General features: G+C 31.9%; 6 protein-coding genes across 6 annotated transcripts; 3 read left to right on the forward strand and 3 right to left on the reverse strand.

Annotated features, from left to right (window-relative positions):
* Positions 1–965: 965 nt before the first annotated feature.
* spn-E (spindle E) lies at positions 966–12,543 on the reverse strand. Its single transcript, XM_065506578.1, has 18 exons — positions 12,334–12,543; positions 11,974–12,261; positions 7,616–7,765; positions 7,315–7,554; positions 7,134–7,250; positions 6,713–6,936; positions 6,492–6,646; positions 6,266–6,432; positions 5,862–6,192; positions 5,653–5,789; positions 4,070–4,671; positions 3,847–3,997; positions 3,550–3,771; positions 3,138–3,479; positions 2,158–2,727; positions 1,978–2,099; positions 1,454–1,672; positions 966–1,306 (listed from the first exon to the last, which is right to left on the reverse strand). The coding sequence occupies exons 1-18, from the start codon at positions 12,526–12,528 to the stop codon at positions 1,168–1,170; spliced, it is 4,371 nt and encodes a 1,456-aa protein (XP_065362650.1). The 5' UTR covers positions 12,529–12,543; the 3' UTR covers positions 966–1,167.
* Positions 12,544–12,994: 451 nt separating this feature from the next.
* LOC135956120 (histone-arginine methyltransferase METTL23) lies at positions 12,995–14,022 on the forward strand. The gene is made up of 2 exons (XM_065506594.1): positions 12,995–13,355; positions 13,432–14,022. The coding sequence occupies exons 1-2, from the start codon at positions 13,071–13,073 to the stop codon at positions 14,020–14,022; spliced, it is 876 nt and encodes a 291-aa protein (XP_065362666.1). The 5' UTR covers positions 12,995–13,070.
* Positions 14,023–14,039: 17 nt separating this feature from the next.
* Positions 14,040–14,358, forward strand: SLIRP2 (SRA stem-loop interacting RNA binding protein 2). The gene has a single exon (XM_065506596.1). It carries the CDS (start codon positions 14,040–14,042, stop codon positions 14,301–14,303), a length of 264 nt encoding a protein of 87 aa, XP_065362668.1. The 3' UTR covers positions 14,304–14,358.
* Positions 14,359–14,989: 631 nt separating this feature from the next.
* Dhod (dihydroorotate dehydrogenase 2) lies at positions 14,990–16,489 on the reverse strand. The gene is made up of 3 exons (XM_065506589.1): positions 16,385–16,489; positions 16,113–16,322; positions 14,990–16,046 (listed from the first exon to the last, which is right to left on the reverse strand). The coding sequence occupies exons 1-3, from the start codon at positions 16,409–16,411 to the stop codon at positions 15,084–15,086; spliced, it is 1,200 nt and encodes a 399-aa protein (XP_065362661.1). The 5' UTR covers positions 16,412–16,489; the 3' UTR covers positions 14,990–15,083.
* A 257-nt stretch (positions 16,490–16,746) lies between these two features.
* Positions 16,747–18,306, forward strand: LOC135956104 (S-adenosylmethionine mitochondrial carrier protein homolog). The gene is made up of 4 exons (XM_065506593.1): positions 16,747–16,866; positions 17,109–17,378; positions 17,438–17,856; positions 18,096–18,306. The coding sequence occupies exons 1-4, from the start codon at positions 16,774–16,776 to the stop codon at positions 18,217–18,219; spliced, it is 906 nt and encodes a 301-aa protein (XP_065362665.1). The 5' UTR covers positions 16,747–16,773; the 3' UTR covers positions 18,220–18,306.
* On the reverse strand, positions 18,224–19,015 carry LOC135956136 (uncharacterized). Its single transcript, XM_065506595.1, has 3 exons — positions 18,821–19,015; positions 18,561–18,764; positions 18,224–18,498 (listed from the first exon to the last, which is right to left on the reverse strand). The coding sequence occupies exons 1-3, from the start codon at positions 18,986–18,988 to the stop codon at positions 18,439–18,441; spliced, it is 432 nt and encodes a 143-aa protein (XP_065362667.1). The 5' UTR covers positions 18,989–19,015; the 3' UTR covers positions 18,224–18,438.
* Positions 19,016–19,024: the final 9 nt, after the last annotated feature.

Genomic DNA, 19,024 nt, shown 5'->3' on the forward strand with positions numbered 1-19,024 from the left:
TGGCCAAGTTATTAGCGAATTTAGATATTTTGAGTTTTTATATAAAAAATCGATTTTTGGTCAGAAATATGAGTGATCACAGATCGAGCTCCTTTTCTTTATTAAACGCTTATTGGCCAAGTTATTAGCGAATTTAGAAATTTTGAGTTTTTAAAAATTCGAATTTTGGTCAGAAATATGAGTGATCACAGATAGAGCTCTTTTCCTTGAGTAAATGCTTATTGGCCAAGTTATTAGCGAATTTAGATATTTTGATATAAATAAAAAATCGATTTTTGTTAAGAAATATGAGTGATCAAAGATCTAGCTCCTTTTATTGATTCAATGTTTATTGATCAAGTTATTAGCGAATTTAGATATTTTGACTTTTTATATAAAAAATCGAATTTTGGTCAGAAATATGAGTGATCACAGACCGATGTATTTTACAGATGTATTTAATATGTTGGCGTATTAGTGGACGTGGAGAATTTTCATTTATGTAAAAAAAAATTTGTTAAATCGGTCCAGGCGTCCTGCGATTTTAGATATATCGAAACAAAATTGGCGTTGTCAATTTTTGTTTCAGTAAAAACTTAAATTGGTTACTATGTTAATTTAAACCAAAAATTTGCCAAATCGATGTAACCGTTTTCCGATTTTAGATAAATCGAAAAAAGTGAGCGTAAAAGAGGGCGTGGTAAATTTTTCATTCCGTAAAAACCTAAGTTGGGCTATGGCCAATATTAAAAAAAAATTGTCTAAATCGGTCCGGCCGTTCTCTAGGTGAATTTTATAAGAGCCACTAACGTCAAACAAATAATAATGTTCGTTGATTATGACATCTTTGAAATCAAGGATTGTTTATTGAAATTAATGGAAAGATAAATATAAATTATAAGTGCTTATGACGTGTTCATCAAATGTTTCAACAATGTGAAAATAAGTACCTTTACACTATTATAATAATAAAATTGTTATAGTGATTTTATTTTAAGAAAAATTTTCATTTATTTTGGTTATAAATTAAATTTTATAAGTCCATAAAACATAAAAAAAAACAAATCCATTTCAGTGGAAATTAAAATAAAACAAAACTGATTGAAATTCAGTTAAAAGTAAGTTAATAATTGGTTAAAAACTAAAATAAACTTTTATCATTCTATGCTAAAACTATGAAGAAATACCTTATTTTTTTGACGGTTTAAAATGTATTTGCTGTTCACGATCGCGATGCAATTGCGAGATCAAATGTATGCGTATTTGAGCAACATTTTCTAAAGGTTGATTACACAATAAACAGGTTACGGGCTGAATGGAACCGTCACTAGAAGTAAAAAGAAAACAAATTACATGTAATAAATTAAAGGTGATTACTAATAGTTTTTTTATTTTCCGTCTTTAGTTCAATTCTTATGGAAAACAATAAAAATATTACACTTTGCCAATACATCATTAATTTTGAAATACTTACAATTGTCTTAATTTATGCAATTCGCCACAATGCATTAGTAAAGCTTGTATACGATCATATTTCTCATCGTACAAACGTAATGTCGATAACATGGGAAATATGGTGCGTTCACCCAAAATGCAAACAGTTTCTAGAATTTCGCTAGGCTCATGGTATTGCCAAACATTATCGTTTTCGCCACAATGAGTCTCTATGTATTTCCGATTTTTACTCAAGAGTCTATTTTTAAAAATGAGAAAAATAAAAACATTAAATCGTAACGAAAATTAATTTACTTGTGTACGATTAAACAATACATTTTAATTAGTATGTGTGTGAAATTAAATTTCGAAATTTAGTGTTAACAGTGCTATGCTAACATTTAAACAGAGCTCGGTTAACGCAACACTGTGTTAACAGTGCTATACTAACTAACATTTAAACAGAGCTCTGTTAACGCAACACTGGTTTGTGTCTAGGGTTATACATTTCGAATTCTAATTTCGCATAAATTCTTAAAGTTTTCCTTGAATTATTAACAGTACCTGATCACAATTTCTTTAATTTTGGCTTGTAAATCAGCCATTTGACTCGGCAATATATTGGGACGTTCATCGCCATGATCCGTAAATAGCATGGCATCCATGCAGTAACGCAATTGATTAATCTATAAAGATCACAACAAAATAACAGAAATCTTTAAATCATTAATTTTTCCCTTTTACCATTTCAAAATCTTCCTTTTCTATCTCCACATCCAAATTCATAACAACATCGTGTTCAGCATACAACGGCTTGTAGGTGTGTTCATCATAGCCTAGACCCGCTAAAATTGCCACATATTTGGTGCGGTCTTTATTGCGTTTTATTTGCATGGTGGGACAAAACATCATGGTCATTAGTGCACCAAAACCGTGTATATTTGGCATTAATGTTGTGGAACGTGCTATTATAGTTTCACCTGACTGGTTTTCCGTGACATCGGCTGCGACCACCAAACGCTCGTGGACATCTTGCGGATCTGTATCGAGTAGAACTGAATTTACCGACTCTCTTTCTATTTGCACGCACTTCCATTCGCCCACTCTTATGGCGGAATAGATTTTGGTTTCCAATGGTGAATAGGGACCACGTAATTTTATGAGTTTATGACAAAGTTGTTTTGGTGGCGGTGCAATGTCAAAATCACAGCTCAATTGATTGGAACGTAAGTATTCTTCATTTTGTCGCATATGATCCTCGTCGAGGTAGCGACTGCTTGAAGATTGTTTGCGTAAACGGACATCGTAATCGGTCTAGGTGCAGGTGAACAAAAAATATTAAAAAGCAATTAAGGAAACTTTATTCGTCTGAGACAAAATTAAATTTTAGGAGAAAAAGATTTTTGGAAAAAAATTATAATAAAAATTATTTTAATTTTCCCCTTTTGACCCATTGTCGGTCCAAATTTTTATGGCGTTAAATAAAGGTCTTTGAAATATCTAGTATTAGATACTGTCTATGTTAATGTCTATTGGTAATTCAGATATACAGCAGTAATAGGTAAATAGGTAAAAATCGAGGTAGTCGTGGTTTTTTTTCTTATATCGAAAACTAACCAGGACTAAGCGGATATATTGATATTCCAATCATGTATGTAACAGACAAACGGATCTGGTTATAACGATCCAGATAATAATTCTCATCACATCATCTAATATCTTACCTTCGACAAATAATTCTCATCACATTTTCGACCGTATTGTTTTTCAACCAAAATATCATTGAATGTCGTATGATCAAGTTTAATAATAACATTGGCCACGGCATCTACAACCGAGAATATTTCCAACTCAACAGTACCCGCATTGGCACACTTCTGCAACAATTCATTGGCATCATCCGACCATTTGCCATTGGGCGAATGCACTGTAGATGGCTGGACCATGGCAAGACGGCATTCAAAAATACGTGGTGGTATTTCGGCTAAAGAGGATAGTTTGGGGGAAAAACAACGCAACTCTTCAAAGTCAATAGTGCCAATAATGCCGTTATCAATGAAAAATACCTTAAATATAGACACAATTTTAATTAATTTCAATTTTACTTTGGAAGCATTATTAACAAACGAAACTTACTTGAAATTGTAAGGTGCGAGCATTCGAAATAACTTTTAGAACTTTGGCACGTCTATATTTATCATCAAGTGGTGCGGACAAAATCATGCCTTTGGATACAGAAGCGGGGCTATCAAAGACACCAGCTTTCAATTCTCTTGGATCATTGAGAGCATCATGTATGTCACGTAAACGTTCAGTCTCAGATGAGGGCAAGAAAAAGAATTTACTACAATGGTCAATCTAAAAGATTGAACAAAGCCTCAATTTATAATAAATTTTTAAATTCTTTTTATAAACAAAATTAGCATATCTTACATGAGTTATTTGGCCTCTTAATTTCTTTTGAAACACTGAAGGTAAAACAATCAAATCGATATGTTTTAAAGACTCTTGCACCAGCTGCCATTCACCATCTTTCACGCGTACCAAGCCTATTTCTTCGGCATATTTTATGCCCATATTTACACTTGAATCAAAAAAAAAATTATAATTAGACTTGGGCAATTTAATTAAATTTGTTTCCAATTTCAAAACTTACTCCATAACATTTATAATCGTTTTCATTTTAGACATACGCATTCTTATGGCCTTATAAATCTCAACGCTCACTTTTCCCGGCACTATTAAACGATTAGTACTATCGCTATACTCCTCATCCAATTTCTTTTTAAATGTCACAAACACTTTTTCCGATCCCGGCTGAAAACGTACCTCAATATCTTTGGCTGGTATGCGAACATCTCTGAAAATATCTTTTATAGCACGAGTATATAGTTCACCCACATGTTTATTATTGAAATTTGTGAAAAACACCGTGCGACAGGGATCGTTGCCATTGAGGGCTTGATACATGTTACGATCTCGCTCGGTATCATTTAGTGAGGTACGCGTGAAGTAATTGGGATAGAAGGCGCCTGCAATTATAATTTTCAATATAATTGTTTTTTCGCGATCCATCCAGTGTACACGCTGATAGGTGGTTTGCTCTTTGAAATTCATACTGGCTAATCGCTCTTTGAGTTCTTGTACCAACAAATGCATCTCTTTGATCGAACGTAAATTTATGTAAAAACGTTGAGCCCATTTAATTTCAGCCTCATCCTCGCGCAAGCTGTTTTGTTCACGCAATGTTTTCCAAACCTGTAAGAGAAAATAAAGGAGTACTTTAGAAACTGTTTCCTATAGGAAAACTGTCTTGTGAAGACTGTTTTCTCTATATAGGAACCCTGTCTTGTGAAGACTGTTTTCTCTATATAGGAACCCTGTCTTGTGAAGACTGTTTTCTCTATATAGGAAAACTGTCTTGTGAAGACTGTTTTCTCTATATAGGAAAACTGTCTTGTGAAGACTGTTTTCTCTATATAGGAAAACTGTCTTGTGAAGACTGTTTTCTCTATATAGGAATACTGTCTTGTGAAGACTGTTTTCTCTATATAGGAATACTGTCTTGTGAAGACTGTTTTCTCTATATAGGAATACTGTCTTGTGAAGACTGTTTTCTCTATATAGGAATACTGTCTTGTGAAGACTGTTTTCTCTATATAGGAATACTGTCTTGTGAAGGCTGTTTTCTCTATATAGGAATACTGTCTTGTGAAGACTGTTTTCTCTATATAGGAATACTGTCTTGTGAAGACTGTTTTCTCTATATAGGAATACTGTCTTGTGAAGACTGTTTTCTCTATATAGGAATACTGTCTTGTGAAGACTGTTTTCTCTATATAGGAATACTGTCTTGTGAAGACTGTTTTCTCTATATAGGAATACTGTCTTGTGAAGACTGTTTTCTCTATATAGGAAAACTGTCTTGTGAAGACTGTTTTCTCTATATAGGAAAACTGTCTTGTGAAGACTGTTTTCTCTATATAGGAAAACTGTCTTATGAAGACTGTTTTCTCTATATAGGAAAACTGTCTTGTGAAGACTGTTTTCTCTATATAGGAAAACTGTCTTGTGAAGACTGAGAAACTATAGGAAAAGTGTCTTGTGAAGACTATTTTCTATAGGAAAACAGTCTTGCGAAAATTATTTTCTACAGGAAAACTGTCTTTTGAACAAGGCTTTCTATATGAAAAATGTTCTTACTTTTATTGTATTTAATATTTATTGTAATTATATTACCTTGTACGATTTTAAAATTGCAAATAAATCGGAACCGGAACCATCAGCATACACTAACTTCTGTATATAACCACTACAATCACTTTGAGGCGTTGCACCTTCATAACGAAATACGGAGCGGACACTTAAACCAGCAGCTAAAAAAAAATTAATTGTAATATTCATATCTAATCCCCATATACCTAAAACATGAATTTCTTATATTCTACCTATTATAATGGCATCTTCCAATACGCTAAATATATAACCCAAAACAATTAAACGGCATAAGCGTATATTCAGTGGTAAAGAGGCCATAATACGACCCATATAGCTTATATCACCATCCTGCACTGAATAAACACCATTTACGGTGGTATATAAAGCACCCACTTCCTTAAGTGTTAAAATAGTATTGTGTATATCACTTAAATTAGGAGGACTCATGGCCAGACCTAGAATATCGGGTGGTGGGCCCATGTCTAGAAGTTTGGCCTTTAAGACCACATTCTCTAGAGGACAGCGTAACATTTCGGGAATGCTAAATTCATCCATATAGTTCTGTTAAAGAAAATTTAATAAGAGGAAACTGAAATGAAAAGAACAATCTACAAAATAGTAATAAAAAACCAACATCATAATAATATCTGGGCACTAGACGGTAAACACGGCCATTCATAAGACGACCAGCACGACCGGCTCTCTGTTTACAGTTGGCCTTGGAGGCCCATTGTAGTTGCAAAGAAGTAAAATTTGAGGCAGTATCGGTAACCAAAGCTTTGGTTAAACAAAAGTCAATAACTGGAAATATAAATAAACAATTTAATAATATAACAAGATATGCAGCTCTAAAAACTAACCATATTTAACATCGGGCACAGTAATAGAACTTTCTGCTATATTGGTGGCCAATATAACTTTGCGATAGCCCATGGGGGCCTGGTGGAATATTTTGTTTTGTTCATCAGGCGATATTAAGGAATGTAAACGTATGGGACTTAATTTGGGGGTATTTCTAGAGTAGATAAATTAAATAAAAATAAAAAAGATTTCTTATCATTAAATGAACTTAATTACTTACTCTTCCGAATTATTGAGTAATTCCAATATTTTACACATGTGTTCTATTTCATTGATGCCGGGTAAAAATATTAAAATCGAAGTGCTATTAGTCGAGCTTGATTGAGCATTTAAGCTTAAAGCCACCTCTTGTTTTTCAATATTATCAATGACTATAATTAGTTTGAGAACTAGTCTATACATTTCCGCCGAAATACCCGGTTCAGTAATATCAATTTCAGCACTCTGTACAAAAATCATAAAAAATCAATATAATTAATCAGCCCAATTATGAATAAAAATTCCGCGTGAGTTTTTTCCCTTTTCTCATTTTTCCTATTCAAATTCAATGCTAAAAAACTCCCGGGGAACAAACACCCGCGGAATTTTTTATTCATGATTGGGCTGAATAAGTTTTTCTATAAATAAAACATACAACTTACCGAATTATTAATACGTCCCAAATCATCTAAATAGAAATCTTTTACTTGAAATAAACGTCTAGAATCGGCCTTTAAAATGGGAGCTCGTTCACGTTTTATTTTGAAATAATTGGCGAACTTTTAGAGAAAATAAAAATTTCAAATAATTTAATTATATATTTATAAAAAAAAAATTACTCACTGCTAAAGAATTTATTGTGGCCGACATTAATATTATCTTGCAGCGTTTTGAGTTGGTGGTCAGGAAACGTCTAATAACAATTAACAAAAAATCCATTTCTTGATCTCTTTCATGCACCTCATCCAGTATAATATGCGTAAAACTGCTCAAAGATTTTTCATGTATTAATTTTTGCAATAGCACACCAGTGGTACAGTACACAAGTCTAGTATCTTCACTTATATTAGCATGTAAGCCAACCTGAAATTTGGTAACGATTTATTAAAAGTTTTATCATTGCATTTACTTGTAGAAGTCATACCTGGTAACCAACTAAAGAACCCTCTGGCCATTTACGTTCTTGAGAAACCCGACGAGCTATTGATATGGCAGCAATACGACGTGGTTGGGTGCAAATAATTTTACAATACTCACGACGAGTACAAGCATCATCTATAATGTATTGGGGGACCTGAGGATAAAAAAATATTGTTTTTTCTTAATTATACAGTGAGCCCAATCCAATAGAAACTTTTTGAAAACTATATTCCGTGATTTTAAAAACTTGATCTTTTACCAAATATATATGGGCATTTCCACCGAAAGTTCCACTGGGACCACAAAATTAAAAGTTTTTAAAAATACTTTATTTCATCATATTTTCATAGGGAAACAGTCAAATTTAAATCCATCCCAATTATGAATAAAAAATTCCCCGGGAGTTTGTTGCCCGGGAGTTTTTTCCCAATGAATTTGAATAGGAAAGATGAGAAAAGGGAAAAAACTCCCAGCGAATTTGTATTCATAACTAGCTGACCCGACAGACGTCCTGTCTAAGCAACAACAGCATACAGGTAAATCAATGTACATATTTTGAGTTTTTATATAAGTAATCCAATTTTGGTCTGAAATATGAGTGATCACAGATCTAGCCCTTTTTCTTGATTAAACGCTTATTGGGCAAGTTATTAGCGAATTTAGATATTTTGTGTTTTTATATAAAAAATCGATTTTTGGTCAGAAATATGAGTGATCACAGATCGAGCTCCTTTTCTTGATTAAGCGCTTATTGGCCAAGTTATTAGCGAATTTAGATATTTTGAGTTTTTATATAAGAAATCTTTTTTTTGTTAAGAAATATGAGTGATCACAGATCTAGCTCCTTTTATTGATTCAATGCTTATTGGCCAAGTTATTAGCGAATTTAGATATTTTGAGTTTTTATATAAAAAATCGATTTTTGGTCAGAAATATGAGTGATCACACATCGACGTAATTTTCTTGATTAAACGCTTATTGGCCAAGTTATTAGCGAATTTTGAGTTTTTATATAAAAAATCTATTTTTGTTCAGAAATATGAGTGATCACTAGGGTATTCAATCGATTAACCGTTAATCGGTTAACCGATTAATTTTGGACGGTTAACTGTTCGAATAATTTGAAATTGCCGATTTTCAAATAACAAATAAACCGATTAATTTGTATCGATTAACGGATTAACCGAAATTCCTTTTTTTTACACTTTAACCATTTTTTTTGTATTTATTTTTTATTTCAATTCAAATACGAATTTCAAATTAAAATTAGATTATTTTTGAACATCCAATAAACATGATTAGTGAGTATGTATAACAACTGACATATTTAATTTACATGTATTTGAAACTTTGTTTGGATTATCATGTATAGACGAAACTTTTTGTTTTTTTGAAATGAGTCTTTTATCATAACTAAACGAAACTATGAAAAATCTAAAACAATGCAAAAAGGAATATTCTTTATCATGCTTTTGATTTCTCTAACATATACAATCAGCGAGAGAGTTTTTTTCCAAGAAAAGTTTTATTAAATCTAAAGAAAAAATCTTTTAAATTATATTCTTTTAATAAATGATTATTTCAGAAGATCTCACTAAAGCCCTAAAAACCTCACACATTGCTCATTTGCTGCAACAACGTCATAATTCAAAAAAAGCCGTTTCGAGAAAAACGTCTTTGAATATTTTATGACATTTTACTACATATTTCTTAAATAAATGTTCAACAAATCATGCGATTTCAGAAATATAAATAGTAGATGTTAATATCTTTCTAATCTGTATTTAACCCAAACTTATAAAATATACGAGAAAACATGAATTTTAATTTTGATGTTTACAACAAAAAAACACTCTCACACAAAAAATAATTGACTTTTTTGAAAACTGATAAAACTTTAAGAAAGATTGTAGAACAGCTCATATTTTGTATTACTCAGTTCAAAAAACACGGATTTTGAGTTATGACGTTGTTGCAGCAAATTGACGATATGTTTACAAAAATGATCTGAAATACCTTATTTGCTGTTTTTTATGTTTTTGTATACAAAATTCGTTGTTGTATTTTCAATTAAAAATGAAAATAAAAATTATTCGGTTAATCGAATAATTTTAAATTAACCGATTATTAACCGAATAAATCTAAACCTCGATTAATTATTTGCTCGATTAACCGATTAAATCAGAAACCCGATTAATTGAATACCCTAGTGATCACAGATCGAGCTCCTTTTCTTGATTAAACGCTTATTGCGCAAGATATGTATAAGCGATTTTAGATATTGTAAGTTTTTATATAAAAAATCGATTTTTGGCCAGAAATATAGTGATCACAGATCGAGCTCCTTTTCTTGATTAAACGCTTATTGCGCAAGATATGTATAAGCGATTTTAGATATTGTAAGTTTTTATATAAAAAATCGATTTTTGGCCAGAAATATAGTGATCACAGATCGAGCTGCTTTTCTTGATTAAAACAAGTTATTAGCAAATTTAGATATTTTTTTAGTTTTTATATAAAAAAATCTATTTTTGTTTAGAAATCTGAGATCTGATCGATTTCAGATATTGTGTGTTTTTATAAAAAAATCGATTTTTGCCAGAAATATGAGTGATCACAGATCGAGCTTCTTTTCTTGATTAAACGCTTATTGGCCAAGTTATTAGCGAATTTAGATATTTTGAGTTTTTATATAAAAAATCGATTTTTTGTTCTGAAATATGAGTGATCACAGATCGAGCTTCTTTTCTTGATTAAACGCTTATTGGCCAAGTTATTCGCGATTTCAGATATTGTGAGTTTTTATATAAAAAATCGATGTTTGGCCAAAGCAAATAGAAACACTCATCGTTTCTCGGATGGACATAATGTGTCGTTGGAAAATAAATAGGGGAAACCTAAAACTGGAATTCCTTGTTTCCGCCGTTGAAATTTCTTTGACGATTGATTCCAAGTATAATATCTTGGCATTTCATAGTATAGCAGCGTTCGGGCAATGTCACTACCTTTGGTCACATATTTCCAGCATTTTATAAGTGGGCGTATTAGTGAGCGTATTATTGGGCGTAAAAAACGTTTGTGGACTATTGCGAACATTTAAAAATAAATAGCCAAATCGGTCCAGGCGTTCTGCGATTTTAGATATATCGAAAAAAAAGTTGGCGTGGTAAATTTTTCTTACGAATTTTACTACGAACATTTAAAAACAAATTAGCCAAATAGACGTTTTCCAATTTTAGATAAATCGAAAAAAGTGGGATATTGTGAGTTAAAATTTTTCATTCCGTAAATTGATTTTTATTGATATAGATTGGGCTGTATATAAAGAAATTTTACATTTATTCATAACCCGTTTCGAGATATTCAAATGCAAAGTCGCTCAAGGGCAAATTTTTACCAAAAAAAAATATTTGTATAAAATTCTGTTTTTAATTTATTTATTTCAAAACATGTAATTAAAATTTTTCTTTTTTGAAAAAAAAAATGATTTTTCAAAACAAGTTTATTATATATTCATCCAAAATTCACGTTTCAAAATAAATATTTTTATATAACAAAAATCGATTTTCAACCACTTAGTTCAGTCAAACACCTCAGAACAAAAGTTAACAAATGAACAAAACGAACAAATTTGTTCACTTATTAGTTCTGAACAAAAATTACAAATTAGTAAAGATAACAATAATGCCCAAGAAAATAATTTATTCAAATTTGAAAAAAATCGTTTTAGCCCATATATTTTCGTTTTAAGTTATCTATATACATATGTATGTAGTACATATATAAAAATTAAATGGACCATGTATGTAATGGCATCACGTGAGAACGGCTTAAGCGATTTGGCTGATTTTTTTGTATTCAATTCGAAATTTTCATGAGATGGATTGTAACATGATGTAATAATTATTAATTTTTCAAAATAAATTCGGTTTGACAAAACTCAAGCACTTTCAAAATAGATAAATAAAAATCAGCTGTGTTGTTGATTTCACCTTACTTAGTGCATCCTGGTTTGTAAAGTTTGAAAAAAAATCAAAAAGTCGGAAATTTAAATTTTCAATATATTGCCTCCTTTTCACTTCTCATTTTTCTTAATAGAGAGACATTTTTTGGAGAAACTTGAAGAAATAACATTAGCAAATATCTAACAATTAAACTTCGTTTTAGGATATAAGTTAAACTCCACATGCACTAGTTAAAAATAAGGACACATTTTGTTTTTTGCAAGTTTAAACGGCCAATATAGGCGGGGTTAAGCTACTAAACTATACACAGAAAAAATATGTGTGTACAAAAACATAAAAAAATCATTCCATCGAAACAAAAAACTACGTATAGATAATGATTAAAAATAAAACTTACCTGTGTTGTCTTACCACAACCAGTGTCACCTTCAATGACAACCACCGGATTAGCTCTTATGGTGTTAACAATTTCCTCTCTTTTATCATGTATTGGCAAATTTGCATCACGTCTCAAATCGAAGGGATAACGATCATAAATCCCGTCATCCACACGATTTGGTCTATTTGGATGATCACCTTGATCATCAGAATCGGACAAACTTTCTAAATCATCCATGCAGGAGGAAGCCACAACACTGCAAGAAGCTCCATAACGGGAAAGGTCATTGTCGCCATTCAAATCCAACTTTTAAATATTTTAAAGTTTATTTTTTAGCAAAAAAATAAAACTATGTACATATAATCTTGATAAACTAACCTGTTCCAATTTTAATCGTTCGGCTTCTGCTACACCTACTGAGTATTCCTTACCCACATGTTCACGTCTCATAGTCTGCTTTGAGTCCTCCGTTGTGTAGGCAGTAGTAGCTACCGTTCCAGAGACACAACCGCGAGGTACCGTTTTTCTTTCAAAGTTTTTAGAAAAATCAAAGAAATCATTTATGTCATCCATATTTGATAACTTTGAGATATTTTCTACAGCGATTTATTTAATAAATTCAATAGTTGACAAGAATCTGTTGCCAATTGGAAGCTGCTTATTTTTTAAAGTTATTTTGTCAAGCGCCGCTATAAAATAAACTGAGATGCAATACAACAAAAAAAACAATGTAATTGTAAAACTGAGTTGCCAAATCTCAAAGTTTTACCAATAAAAAAAGCTTTTCATAAAAAACTATAATTTAGATAATTTTTACAAAACTAACAGAAAAACAAAAAATATTTATTAATTTGATGAGCTTAAATTTAATCTAAATTCGTTTGTATTTTGAAATCTTTTATTATTCCATACTATTGGCAACTCTTGTTTACTGTTAACCGTATTTTAACGGTTTACAACACTAGTTTTATTTCACAATTCCTTTTCACATCCAGTTTTGTTTACCGAATAACACAAAGAAGAAACAACAAAAAGTAAAAAAATCACTAAAGTTTATTAAAATAAAAACTCATTTAAAATATATTAATAATAAATAAATTACAATAAAAAGAACGATGACCAGCGGTCGTTTTAATTTAAATGGTGAGGCTAGCGATAGTGAACAAAATTCTGCCTCAACTTCATCAGCAGCAGCCACAACAGCAACAAATACAACAGGTAGTGTAGCCAGTGTTGGTAGCACAGTAAGTGGCGGAACAACAGAAGTAAGAGAAAACGAAAAAATCAGAACATTTGTCTTCACCAGTCGAGGCAGCTCATCATCCCTACAAAGAAGTGATAGAACACATCAATCTGCAGCCGAAGTGCATCTAGAAGAATTAGAAATTAAAATACCAGAGGTATGAGTATAAAATTTTATTATTTTTATTCACTGCAAAAAAAATGTTTATGTAATACATCTGATTTATTTTACAGCTTTTACAAAGCGGTTATTCCTTTTACACGTGGACTTGTGCTCCTATTTTAGCTTGGTTCTTGTGGGAACGTCGTCATTCGTTGGTGGGCAAACGTATTTTAGAACTAGGAGCTGGTACTGCTTTACCCGGCATATTGGCAGCAAAGTGTGGTGCTCAAGTGATCTTAAGTGATAATTGCATATTACCCAAATCTCTCAATCATATACGAAGATCTTGTGCGGTTAATAATTTACAACCGGGTCAAGATATTGAAGTGATCGGTTTAAGTTGGGGTCTCTTATTGAACAGCGTATTTTCTTTGGGTCCTTTGGATTTGATTATTGCCGCCGATTGCTTTTACGATCCCAGTGTATTTGAAGACATCATTGTAACAGTGTCATTTCTTTTGGAACGCAATCCCTCAGCAAAATTCATAGTCACCTACCAAGAACGCAGTGCGGATTGGTCTATTGAAGCTTTGCTCAAGAAGTGGAAACTTTGTGCTTTACAAATTAACAGCGACGATATTGGTAAAGCCTCTGGTGTGGATTTATTAGAAATTTTAGGTGGCCACACTATACATTTAATAGAAATAAGTAGAGAAGTTTAATTTATATTGTAGAAACTATGTCTAATTTTGTACGCCATACTTATAAGTTGTTTGTAGGCAATTTACCTTGGACCATTGGTCAAAAGGAATTGCAAACCTATTTCTCCAAGTTCGGCCATGTCTCATCTACAGCTATTATTTATGATAAACAGCAGGGCTTTTCGAAAGGTTTTGGTTTTGTAACATTTAGTGGTAGTGATGCTTATAATAGTGCCTACAATCAAAATGTTCACTTTTTAGAGGGACGTGTGCTTAATGTTAAGGAAGCTAATAATCAATAAGTTTATAATTTTGTATTTAGATGAAATAAAAACCAATGAAATGTAATATTTTAAATCTTATGTTTTATTTTAATTTTGCATTAGTTGCAAAAATAATTAAGTTATACCCTTCTGTTTCTATTTTCGATTGTAATTTCTACATTTTTCATTTGCGGCCCCATAAAGTATACATATATATTCTATATCGGGAATTCTTCCAGCTCGGTTGCTATTTAAAATCGGCCCACAAATGGCTGAGAAAAAACCGGGACAACCTCGATTACTATGTATATGAGGCTATACTAAATTGGACCTACAATGGGTCAATATCGGAAAAAAATACTTTTTAACCCGAATTTTTTTCACCAACAAATTTTTTGTCATCAATTTTTTTCAATAAATAAAAATATTTAAAATTTTTATTTTAAAGTATTCTGCAAAGTCGAATATATCGCTCTTACTTATTTTAAATTTAATTTATCTAAAAATATTTAAAATTTTTATTTTAAAGTACAATTTGGTGAAGTGTATATAAGATTCAGCACAGCCGAATATAGCTCTCTTACTTGTCTTAAAGTACACTTTGGTGAAGGTTATATAAAATTCGGCACAGCTGAATATAGCTCGTTTTTTCTTTTTATTTCATTTTACAGCCAAAATAGTGTGTTATAATTTATTAAACTGATTTTCTAAAACTTTCAACATAATTATCAAAATAGCATGCTTTTTTATTTACAAAAAGAGTGCACTTTAAAACTTAATTATGCCTTTCTTTATGAACGTTTAATTCAAATAAAAATTTCATTTATTTAAATAACTTTTGTAATTACTACCCACAGCTTCCGAGATTGACTTGTAATTTTTAGCATGTAATATTTCAGCCAGTTCATTTTTAACACGTTTGACTACTGGAGGACCATGATAAATAAATGAGGTATAAAGCTGCAGATATGATGCACCAGCTTCAATCTTTTCATATGCATCTTGTCCTGATGATATACCGCCCACACCCATTATAGGGATTTTTCCACCTGTTTGGTAATACATTTGTGCTATTAATTGCGTGGACTTTGAACGTAATGGAACACCACTTAAACCGCCAGTCTCCAAAGCTGTTAATGATACCTCTTTAAGATTATCACGGGCAATCGTTGTATTGGAAACTATTAGGCCATCGACGCGACATGATTTCTTATTTAAAACAGAAGCTATGTCTTTAATGTCCTGTTGTGTTAGATCAGGCGCAAGTTTAAGCAGTACAGGTACTTTATTGTTAACATGCAAATCATTACGCGTTTGCATGACAGTTTCCAAAAGTTCCTCTAAATCCTTTTTACCCTGTAGATCTCTTAAGCCGGGGGTATTGGGACTGCTAACATTTATAACCAAATAGTCGGCTATAGGACCAAATATCAATACACCTTTTTTGTAATCCTCCTTGGCCGAAGGAGATGTTTTGTTTTTACCCAAATTTATGCCTAAAACTCCTTGAAAATTCCCCGAATCTTTAAGAGTTTTTAGACGTTTAAATACTTCAGCATGACCCTCACTATTAAAGCCATAACGATTAATTATGGCTTCATCTTCGACCAAACGGAACACACGGGGCAAAGGATTGCCTGGTTGAGGCTCCGGTGTAACCGAGCCAATTTCAACGAAACCAAAACCTATTTGGGACAAACCTTCCACGGCTTCTCCTTGTTTATCAAAACCAGCAGCAATACCCAAGGGATTGGATAAGGTCAAACCAAAGAAATTGGTGCTCTATAATATATAAATAATAAGCTGTTGATGCATTTAATTTTAACTAAATATTTTTAAAAAGCTTACCAATATAGCATCATCAGGTTTCCGGGGCTTGCCGAAAAGTTTATATTTACAGGCCCACACTGCCAATTTGTGGCTAGTTTCTGGTGGCAGCAGCCGAGTGGCCGGCATTAATATTTTCTTATAATATTGCTCATCACCTTGATAAATGCATAAACCGGAAAATATTAAACCGCCTCCCGTGCAAACCAAAGCAAAGGTTTTAAGCTTGTTCTGGAAAAAATTTATCAGATTTATACAGTTTTTACAAAAAATCTCATTTAATAAAAACTCACAGCAACTTTTGGAGCATTAGCCGCCATATCTACATTAATTTATTAAAATAAAATTGCACATTTATTAAAAACAGAAGAAGTAATAAAACAATGTTAACAATCAGGTGGTTTTAACATTATGTTAATAGTTGACTGTAATCTTTATCAGTAATTTTATATGCCAACGTTTACCAACACTGAATATTTTAAACAGCTGTAAACATACAGATCATAACAAACGATTTTTTTTGTCCGACATGCTGTTACGGCAACTAAAAAGGTCTTTAATTTATTTTATATAAAAATAATTAAGTAAAATTAGTGTTTTATTACACTCAAAAGTGTAAAAGGTGTTTAACTATTATATAGTTGTATAAAATCAATAAATTTTAATTGACAATTTCAATAACATGGAATCCGAATTAGTATCAGGCATTGTTAACCCTACCGTAGCACCGGTGACCCCAGATACCCATACACATAGTTTTATCAATGCATTAGTGGTGAGTTTTGTAAATTTAAAGGGAATGTTATCAGTAAATTCAATTTTAAAAATAATTACGATTTGTTTGCATTTCGAAATACATAAGTTATCGTAAAGTATATGTTTACGATCTAAAAAGTTATCGTTTTCGATAAATTGTATACGTTTTATTTAAAATGAAATCTACTTATAATGAGAACAAGTAAATTAAACAAAATTTGTTTAAATCACTATCTAATACATAATTGTAAACATTTTTAGGCTGGTGGAGTTGCTGGCATGGTAGTGGATATAGCTTTATTTCCTATAGACACTGTTAAAACACGGCTACAAAGTGAACGTGGCTTTTGGCGTTCTGGTGGTTTTAAAGGCGTTTATAAAGGTTTAGCACCAGCTGCAGCCGGCAGTGCACCCACAGCAGCCTTATTTTTCTGTGCCTATGAGAATTTCAAAACACTGTTCAGTAATGTAGCAGGATGTACGAAAAACTCACCATATATACACATGATTTCGGCCTCAAGTGCTGAAGTAGTAAGTAAAATTTCAAAAATTAAAGATAAAAATTAAATGTATGTTTAATTATTTTATAGCTGGCTTGTTTAATACGAGTTCCCGTAGAAATAGCCAAACAACGTAGACAAACTCTGGGAAATAAATCCCAGCAGGGAGCTTTACAGATCCTATGGACTGCTTATAAAACAGAAGGCCTAAGAAAAGGTGTTTATCGAGGTTTTGGTTCGACCATAATGCGCGAGATACCATTTAGCTTCATACAGTTTCCATTATGGGAATTCTTTAAATTACAATGGACCCCTATGACCGGTCTAGATTCAACACCCTTATCAGTGGCATTATGTGGAGCAGTTGCTGGTGGCATTTCAGCTGGCCTAACCACACCTTTAGATGTGGTCAAGACAAGAATTATGTTGGCCGAACAGAATAGTACTATACGTAAATTACCCATACCAAAAGTATTGTCTTCTATATATCGCGAACGAGGAGTTAAAGGGTAATTAATTATTGATCTCTTTCAGTACTGTAGTCAGAAAAATTCAAATTATACAGCATTTTCTACTTACAATTCTGGACGGTTACTGTGTAACTCAATCCGAAAACGAAATTGTTTGAAATAGTAATTCAAAACAATTTCCTTTCAAATTGTGGAGTAACCCCTCTGACTACAGCTGTAAGAAAACTTATGACAATTTTTTTTCTTTTCATTTCATTTTACTATTTCATCGATTTTAGATTATTTGCCGGATTTGTGCCCAGAGTTATGTGGATAACCTTGGGTGGTGCATTTTTCTTTGGCTTTTATGATTTAACATGCCGGCTTTTGGGTGCTGAGAGCAATGGAACAACAAATACGTAGTGTGTTTTTGTTATAGATGCTAAAATAAATGGATAAATATGTATATTATTAAATTTTTTCTAAATATTACTTTAAAATTGAATATAATTGTTCGTTATTTGTTATTATTTGATATTTTGGAATGTTCGTTTGGTGCAGTAGATATATTTGTGTTGACTAGCAGCAGTTGTTTTCTTCATTTAATACTGTTGATAAATAATACTTGAATAAGGCATTTTATTAAGTAAATAATTCGGAAGATCTGTTGAGATGCGAAGTACTTAAATAGTTTTCATATCGCTGAAAATACGAGATAAATGAAACTCATAGAAAAATGTTTAAAGTTATAACTATTAACCTACATTATTAATTTGCAATTTTCCTCTTAGTAAACTTTTCGTTGGATTATCTTCATTGTCTACTTCATCTTCCTCTTCTTCTACAGCATCTGGATCTTGTTCTAACGGGGAATCATATTCGTTGTCATCGTATAGGAAACGTCTGCCCTGACGCTTCTTACAATACATGTGTACCAAACGTCTTCTATGACTGGCCATTAGATAAACCTAGCAAAAGCAATATTATTGTTATTTTTATCATTTAACTTGAATCGTTATCTTACCAGTAATGATAATATTATAATGCCCAATAGCACACCCAGTGGTATTAGTATGTAAAAACTTCCCTCTTCTGTGGGTTCAAAGTTTGGCAATGTTGTATTTTCTGGAAATACGGGAGCAATTGGCGTTGTCACCCTTCGTATAGGTACTGTTGTTTCTAATAAACCCATTTTTTAAATTATTTTTTGTAGTTTTGTGCAATTAAT

This window comes from Calliphora vicina, chromosome 1, assembly GCF_958450345.1.
Source record: "Calliphora vicina chromosome 1, idCalVici1.1, whole genome shotgun sequence".
Lineage (NCBI taxonomy): Eukaryota > Metazoa > Arthropoda > Insecta > Diptera > Calliphoridae > Calliphora > Calliphora vicina.

What these genes read in the sequence shown, in the direction of transcription:
- spn-E (XM_065506578.1), bottom strand. Translation starts at nt 12,528, where the DNA reads ATGGATGACATAAATGATTTCTTTGATTTTTCTAAAAACTTTGAAAGA. An exon ending in AACGATTAAAATTGGAACAG is followed by an intron (nt 12,262 to 12,333) that starts GTTAGTTTATCA and finishes AATATTTAAAAG; the next exon opens with TTGGATTTGAATGGCGACAA. An exon ending in AAAAGGAAGATTTTGAAATG is followed by an intron (nt 2,100 to 2,157) that starts GTAAAAGGGAAA and finishes TGATCTTTATAG; the next exon opens with ATTAATCAATTGCGTTACTG.
- SLIRP2 (XM_065506596.1), top strand. Translation starts at nt 14,040, where the DNA reads ATGTCTAATTTTGTACGCCATACTTATAAGTTGTTTGTAGGCAATTTA.
- LOC135956104 (XM_065506593.1), top strand. Translation starts at nt 16,774, where the DNA reads ATGGAATCCGAATTAGTATCAGGCATTGTTAACCCTACCGTAGCACCG. An exon ending in GTTTTATCAATGCATTAGTG is followed by an intron (nt 16,867 to 17,108) that starts GTGAGTTTTGTA and finishes AAACATTTTTAG; the next exon opens with GCTGGTGGAGTTGCTGGCAT. An exon ending in CGCGAACGAGGAGTTAAAGG is followed by an intron (nt 17,857 to 18,095) that starts GTAATTAATTAT and finishes CATCGATTTTAG; the next exon opens with ATTATTTGCCGGATTTGTGC.
- LOC135956136 (XM_065506595.1), bottom strand. Translation starts at nt 18,988, where the DNA reads ATGGGTTTATTAGAAACAACAGTACCTATACGAAGGGTGACAACGCCA. An exon ending in TTATAATATTATCATTACTG is followed by an intron (nt 18,765 to 18,820) that starts GTAAGATAACGA and finishes TGCTTTTGCTAG; the next exon opens with GTTTATCTAATGGCCAGTCA. An exon ending in GAAAATTGCAAATTAATAAT is followed by an intron (nt 18,499 to 18,560) that starts GTAGGTTAATAG and finishes TCGTATTTTCAG; the next exon opens with CGATATGAAAACTATTTAAG.
- LOC135956120 (XM_065506594.1), top strand. Translation starts at nt 13,071, where the DNA reads ATGACCAGCGGTCGTTTTAATTTAAATGGTGAGGCTAGCGATAGTGAA. An exon ending in TAGAAATTAAAATACCAGAG is followed by an intron (nt 13,356 to 13,431) that starts GTATGAGTATAA and finishes TTTATTTTACAG; the next exon opens with CTTTTACAAAGCGGTTATTC.
- Dhod (XM_065506589.1), bottom strand. Translation starts at nt 16,411, where the DNA reads ATGGCGGCTAATGCTCCAAAAGTTGCT. An exon ending in CTAATGCTCCAAAAGTTGCT is followed by an intron (nt 16,323 to 16,384) that starts GTGAGTTTTTAT and finishes AATTTTTTCCAG; the next exon opens with AACAAGCTTAAAACCTTTGC. An exon ending in AACCTGATGATGCTATATTG is followed by an intron (nt 16,047 to 16,112) that starts GTAAGCTTTTTA and finishes TATATATTATAG; the next exon opens with AGCACCAATTTCTTTGGTTT.